Here is a 6,934-nt window from a genome sequence, read left to right as displayed (position 1 = left end):
GGCTGCTGTTGGCCACGAAAGTTAGGATTTCTGACTCGTGGTTCAGACTTATCAAGTTTCATTCTATCAAGCATCTATTCCACCTTTCAAAGCACTTGATCTGACGAGGAAGACTCTTCCTTTATTTTGACTTTCTTTTCAGCTCTTGCTCTAGCTCTTTTGGCCAGCAGATTTGCTTCAACGCTGACAACAATCTTTTGCATGTCTTCCAAAGTAGCCGGATCTCTCTCTCTTAATTGATGAACCATATCAGTATCAAAACCGTCCAGAAACTTAATCAAGGCTAGCCCCATGGGTGGCTTTATATGATCAAGGATTGCATTGTAAATTGAATTGAATCTAATACAGTAATCTTGAACAGACTCACCAGCATTCCGCTTGATGTGCTCATATTCGGAAAGGATCTGAAGGGGATTTTTCTTCACTTCCTAACGGTCTAAGAATTGTCTATGTAGATTGGCCAATGTAGTGATGCTTGCAGCCGACAAGGCCCTGAACCATTTCCTTACTTCACCACCAAATGTTTGTACAAAGAGTCTCATGGTTACATTTTATGCACCAATCTCATGGAGATCGAAGAAATCTATCATTCTGTCCACATGTTGCTGAGCTGTAACACTATGAGAAGTGCCATCAAACAAAGGAATTTTGCTTTGATAATCAGCGGGCATATCATCCAAATTTTGAGGCAGTACAAGAGGTGCAAAACGAGCAGCCATTGCTCTTGGTGGATTTGCAATCGGTCTTGGGGATGTTGGGGGAGTGGGTGGAGCTGATGTATGGGGGGTATGAGGAGGTGTATGCGGAGGCGAAGCAATCTTGGATGTTTTAGGAGTAGAAGGAGTAGATGGAGGTGACACTCCTACAGATTTTGGATCAGAAACAACAGGCTGCACAAGAATAGTGGGAATGAAAGGAGGTTCGGTGGGAATTATTGAGCTAGATGCAATTGCAGATGACCCAAGGGTTGCAGAAGAAGTCTCTAAGAAATCAACAATATTAGAAGCCACAATTGAAGTCTGGAGCTGATTCAAGATATAATCATCAATAGATTTATTGGCCCTTTCAGTTTCAAGATTTCTAACAAACTCAGGATTTAAGGCAGTTGAAGCAACAATGCTTTCAGATTTGGTTTCAAACAAAGACAACTCAAATTGCTCATCAAACTCAAGATCTTCGAGATACTCAAAACCAACAGGACACGATTGAGCTTTGAACACGGAATGATAGAACTTCCTTGGCGAAGGATTCTTGGAATAAGATTGGGATTGTTGTAGACAGGAGGGGGATCAGGATCCGGATTTGCTCTGTTATGTCTTCTGGAAGCCAGTGTGCTATTATTTCCAAGAAATCAAATGGACATTAACAACTTGTTTAGCCTATCAAATCCTAAACTTATCATCCAAAAGGTTAGAATTATCAGATGTACTGGGGTGATCTGCAAGTTAGATACTCTGTTTATAAGACTAGACCGGAGATTGACTGAAGTAGCATTTATCTACTTGCGCTAATGCAAAGCAAGAGCGTTTCGAAGGCTACCTGGCTAATCTTCAGGCTCGGTCTGTAGTTTATAAAACGAAGAACACTAACAAACAAACAATTTAGTCCCCAATATGGTCGCCACTATGTTAGTGCCTAAATCTACCTTAGGCTGAGAAAGGTAGGATCCAGGGCCAACATCAAACCACGCTTAACCTGGTAGCTAGCCCTACCAGGTCAGGAGAGGGCTCTCTCCGGGTCAATCTCAGCAAATTATGATCGATGAGGGCTTGAGATGACTGATAGAAATACTGATCTTAGGCTAGGTATATGTGCAAGAGAGTTTGATTGAATAAAATGATGTTTTTGTTGGCTCAGATGGAAAGGTAGATTTTGGGTGCGGGGATTGAGGCTCAGTCTTGCAGAGGTCTCAATGGGGCAAGGTAGGCAATTGATTTTGGCACTTCAAATCAAATGTGATGGAGGGATTAGATAGGTGAGGAGTTGAAGAGGGCAAGAGCAACCATGGATCCTCTCCAAATAGCTAAAAACATCAAGAAACTAAAGCAAACCTCAAGTAGAGCACTGCAATTTCAATGGATTCTACTTACACTCTTGTTTGTTTAGTTAAGAAGAAACAAGATAGAGAATGGCATACATAAAACATAAGCAAATTCACAATGACAAAAGAAAACACTGTACCAAGACAAATTGCCACATGAATCCCAAAGAGTGCTGCAAATCCTGATCTCAATTCCTTAGCCAAAATGCTGATATGAGTGTACAATGAAACTCAAGGCTTTCTCAAAAGCTCAACCTTCTGCCAAATTCCAACCGGGCCTACACTATGAAATTCATAAAATATATACATTTTCTCATCCTTGTACTAAGGGATTGAGCTCAACCATTTTCTTCAAAATAGAATTAGTTACATTAAACTTGGGCCGAATTTCTGAAAATAGGTGTTGAAGATGAACTTGTATCTCCTAAACCATAGCACCTGTTACAAAACTGAAAGAGGTTTTTGTAGATAAGGTCATTTTGGAGAAAAACCTCTCTCAAATTTGGGAAATTTATTTCCAGTAGCTCGCAATATGTTCCACAAAATCATCTCTAAAACAGAAAATCATTAAAAATTTAAATCTGTGAAAATGAGCTGTAAATATCTAGTCACATATCCCAATCCATGACACCTGTGAATAAACTGAAAGAGGTTTTTGTTATATGGCTCATGCTTAACAAAAACCTCCTTGGGTTTTGTAAAATTACTTTCCATCTGTTGTAAAATGGCCCCACACTAAAATGACTAAAACAGTAAAAAATATGAAAAATTTGTTTTGTTTTAATGTAGGCTCCAAATATCACTATATATCTCCCACATAGTAGCACTTGTGCATAAACTAAAGGGGTTTTTGTTATTTAGTATGTGATGAAAAAAACCTCTTTCGCTTTTGAAAAATTCCTTACCATTATTTCGGAAACTGATTTTGTACTAAACTTGTCATTGTGTGCAGCAACTGACCTCAAAAAATGCATAACCAAGAATCACTCATTCATTTCTTCTAATCCAGGAACCAGTTATGGGAGTATGATATACCGTTGGAAATATTTTTCCGAGCTTCTTCTGATGGACACACTTGTGACACGTTTTTTGCTGAACATCATGTGCAAAACATCTAACAAAACCAGACATAGTAAGAGCTCATGTTGATCCCTGGTGACAGGCTGCAAAGACTGGAACTAACAACCTCTATACCAGATGTGACCAACTCTCCAACTACTTAAAATGATTAAAGCTTTCATGCATGTCCTCATCCATACACATGAAAGGGATGCGAACAGGGAACTTCAAGCATATTATCTCGATCGTGCCCCAAATCTAGATCTCAATTGGTGTTGTAGATTCCACACATCATCTTGTATTTATGACTAGAAAATTTTCCCTACAAAAAAAACAAAGCAATTTTGTTGAACGACTTCAAACATTTTTATTTTCAATCCACTACATGCTTTTGCTTTGATAGCAAACAATACGTTTTTTTTGGTTAGTTGTTGCTCGCTTTACAATGTCTTGTAAAAAAAACTCTCATACACATTCGTTGGTTTTCACTCTCTTCAACTATGTTTCTTTACAATTATGCCTTTCTATGTTCTCACATGTTTCCAAACTTTACAAACAAATAACTTATGTACCTTCTTTGAACAAGTAGTGTTGAATTTGACTAGTTTGCTATATTCAATGTTTTTGCGTCTTTTTATATAGTTAGTCTATGTCCATTTTATACTTGTTCAAACATGTCGATGTGCATTCCAAGTTCAACAAAAATCAAGTTGTCCCCTTTACATTTATAGTAAGGTAGATGCTCAAAGATTGATTTAACAATTATGGCACTTACCTCCTTCATTAGGATTTTCTTCTTGACAAAGAAAGAGGAATTAAATTTCATTGTTTACATAATGGGGAGCATTTGCCAAAGAATGATGAAAACTTGTTCCAAGGGTTCTTCTACATAGCTATTAAGGATATTGATGTCTATGTTGTGGACAATTTAAAAGATGTATTATGTGTAAATCTTCTACGAAATGGTAAACTATCATGTCAAAACTTGTGTACAAAATGGTTGAACTTGTTGCAATGCCTCCTCTCACTTGATGGGAATGCCTATCTAACATTTCTTCAACTATAAAAAATGGTTTGCAACATAGTATTGTGATTGCTCATGCCTTTTTGCTCTCCAAATGATTCTACCTATTCTTTTTTGCACTTTTCATGTGTGACAACTATTTTACTTCGCTAATCTTTTAACAATTAGTCATTGCTTTCATTCAGGGTCCCCTGTTTTCAATGGAACAATATTTCTGCCAGATTGTTAATTTTGATTCTAAATATGGTGAAATCAAGACAACTAAAAAATAAATTGTATTCATACATCAAACTTCTTCAATATTCATATTTTTTTAAATTTGAATTACTTAGTGTGAAATCAACACAGCTAAATAATACATTATATTTACATTATATTGATGCATCAAACTTATTCTATATTTATATTTTTTAAGTTTCAGTTATTTGATATACATATACAACAAAATTTTTGAGAATATACAGCTTTTCCTCATGCATTGTTTTCTCCATTATAATTATAATTATAGTCGACAACTTAAAAAACCATGTTACCTCAATTTCTTTCTGAAAAACAGTTATCCTAAATTCAATTCATTACTAATATCCACATTCCCTACAAGCTACGTGGCCAGGTTGTCATCACCATACACGCTTGTGATTATGGTGGGTCTTGTACTTCTCTAAATGTGTGCAACAGTATGTATGCACTGTTGCACACTCAACCCCTCTTGATATTGCAGTTTTTTATTTGTTTGTTCCCCACCTAGAGGAAGCGAGTGATACATTCTCAATTATATTTTATTTTTCCATTTCAGAGACAAAACCCCGGTCCAAACTAAGCACTGTCCTCGTAGGAAACGAATACCGTTAGCAATTGTTGGATTGCAGGGTGCAACGGGTTGCATAAAGGATGTTGAACAGCTTGATGTTGGGGCTGAGAGTGGAGGTGCTGGGTAATGAGGATAGGAATCGCAGTGCTTGGCTGGAAGAAGTCATCATGGCTGTACATGTGGCACCTGGGCGAGGGCGTCGGTACAAGATACGCTACGACCCCGACAATTTTGAACTCCTCACTGACAACGGAACACCGTTGAAAGAAGAAGATGTGTCAGCCACCCAAATGAGGCCCCTTCCTCCCTCTTTCTCAGAGAAACATTCTTACTCTGTTGGGGATGTAGTTGAATTTTATGACAAAGGTTGTTGGTGGCTGGGCACTGTCATCCAAGTCTTGCACGCGGCGAAGTATTTCTTAATCCATAATCCTCGCATTGGCCTCCATAACGAATTTTATCTCTCCCAACTACGCGATGCTAAACTATGGTCCAAAGAAAGATGGTCTCTGTTATACTCACAGGTAACACTTTTTAAAATTTTCTTTCTTTTCTAGCTTCAACTTCAATTTTCTTTATTTTCTAGCATCAATTTCACTTTCAGTTAATTTCAGTTTACCTTCCTTTCTGGTAGCAATTTTAATTGCAGTTAGAGTTAACTCTAGATTGGTCCAAGATTAACGTAATTCACTTTAATAACCTGTATATCTTGGACAAGGTGTAGGAGAGATGGATGGATCAATTACAGAATTCTAACCCACTAAAATATTTTTCCTGGATTTAGGAGTTGTCTCAAAACTTTATATTATGAAATTGGGGGACCTTGAGTCCTTCCATGATAGAATGGCTAATGTATTCCCTTTCCTTTCTTGTAGCAATCAGGTGATGTCATCTATGATGGAAATTGTCCAGTGGCTGAAAACAGTGAGCAAACTTCTGTAGCATCATCTCCTGGAGATATGCAAGCTGACGTGCAATCCCAACAGCAGCCTGAACACGAAGTTGACAAGCAGAGAAGACAATGTGGCTTGATAGGAATGAGGGTAGAACTGAAAGCTCAAGAATGCTCAAATTTTCTCAATGCTAAGGAAGTTATCAAAGATTCAAGAACGTCTAAGTTTTCTAATCATGAAAATGGATTAAATAATGATGAAGCCCGTGTCTCGGAGAAGTAATGTACATGTCCCTCATTTGAAAGGAGTCAAAAGACCATATGTCCATGATGACAAAAGAGATGGAACATTCATTGGCATTCAAAATGGAAAATGCAATAAAGTCAAACGGTTTAAGCATAGTGATACAGCAGAAGTCATTGAACAAAGAATAAAAACACATGAGAGGGAGTTACAGGTATATCGTAATGTGTTAAAGGCCTTTTATGCTCAGAATCCTCGGAAAATCACCGTTTGTTGACCAACCTCCGTATTGAATTGCGTATTACGAGCGAAGAAAATACAAGGGAGTCGAAAAAAGTCGGCTCTCGGTCCTAACGTCTGATGTCCGCTTCTTGTAAAAATGTATTTTATGAATACGTCAACCACAGGGAGCCAAAACATTCATAGGGCTCCAGTCAAAGCAGTTGACCTTTTGAACAATTGGTTAATAATAAAACGAGTTCTGAAGCTTTTGTTTGGCTACATGATTTCAAGATGTCGACTATTCCGTCGATTTTTTTGCTGTTACTAAAAGAACGGTGTGGAGATGCACATTGTCCTGACAATACTTGAGCATACCAATAAATTTGGAAGTCAATTCTAAATAAGAGGTCAAAGTATGGGCACTATTAATGATCTTAATTAGGTTTTCGTTGATTGAATTGGATAGAATCAAGGATGCTAACTCGCTCAAGAATCTATGAACATTGAAAAGTTGATTGGATTGCTTCATGTGACTTTGCTGCGAGACAGAACCCTATCAAACAAAAGTCGGTTAGCTTAAGTGCACATTACTAATTACCTTTTTAAGTTTATTTTCCTTTCCATAGGTATTCTCATTGAAA

At 37.5% G+C, this 6,934-nt stretch overlaps 1 protein-coding gene across 1 annotated transcript; it reads left to right on the top strand.

Moving 5' to 3' along the window:
* The first annotated feature begins 4,815 nt into the window (after positions 1-4,815).
* On the top strand, positions 4,816-6,702 carry LOC149192102 (uncharacterized). The gene is made up of 2 exons (XM_089406307.1): positions 4,816-5,459; positions 5,811-6,702. The coding sequence occupies exons 1-2, from the start codon at positions 5,016-5,018 to the stop codon at positions 6,108-6,110; spliced, it is 744 nt and encodes a 247-aa protein (XP_089262433.1). The 5' UTR covers positions 4,816-5,015; the 3' UTR covers positions 6,111-6,702.
* The last annotated feature ends 232 nt before the right edge of the window (positions 6,703-6,934 follow it).

Source organism: Pinus tabuliformis, chromosome 2_2 (assembly GCF_031772625.1).
Source record: "Pinus tabuliformis cultivar Carrire ecotype Pingquan chromosome 2_2, CPIR1, whole genome shotgun sequence".
In the NCBI taxonomy this organism is placed as follows: Eukaryota; Viridiplantae; Streptophyta; class Pinopsida; order Pinales; family Pinaceae; genus Pinus; species Pinus tabuliformis.
Note: the sequence above shows the minus strand (reverse complement) of the source record. Positions and strands in the feature narration are given on the sequence as shown.

Coding starts and splice junctions, on each gene's coding strand:
- LOC149192102 (XM_089406307.1), top strand. CDS start 5,016: ATGTTGAACAGCTTGATGTTGGGGCTGAGAGTGGAGGTGCTGGGTAAT. Junction 5,460..5,810: donor GGTCTCTGTTATACTCACAG/GTAACACTTTTT, acceptor CCTTTCTTGTAG/CAATCAGGTGATGTCATCTA.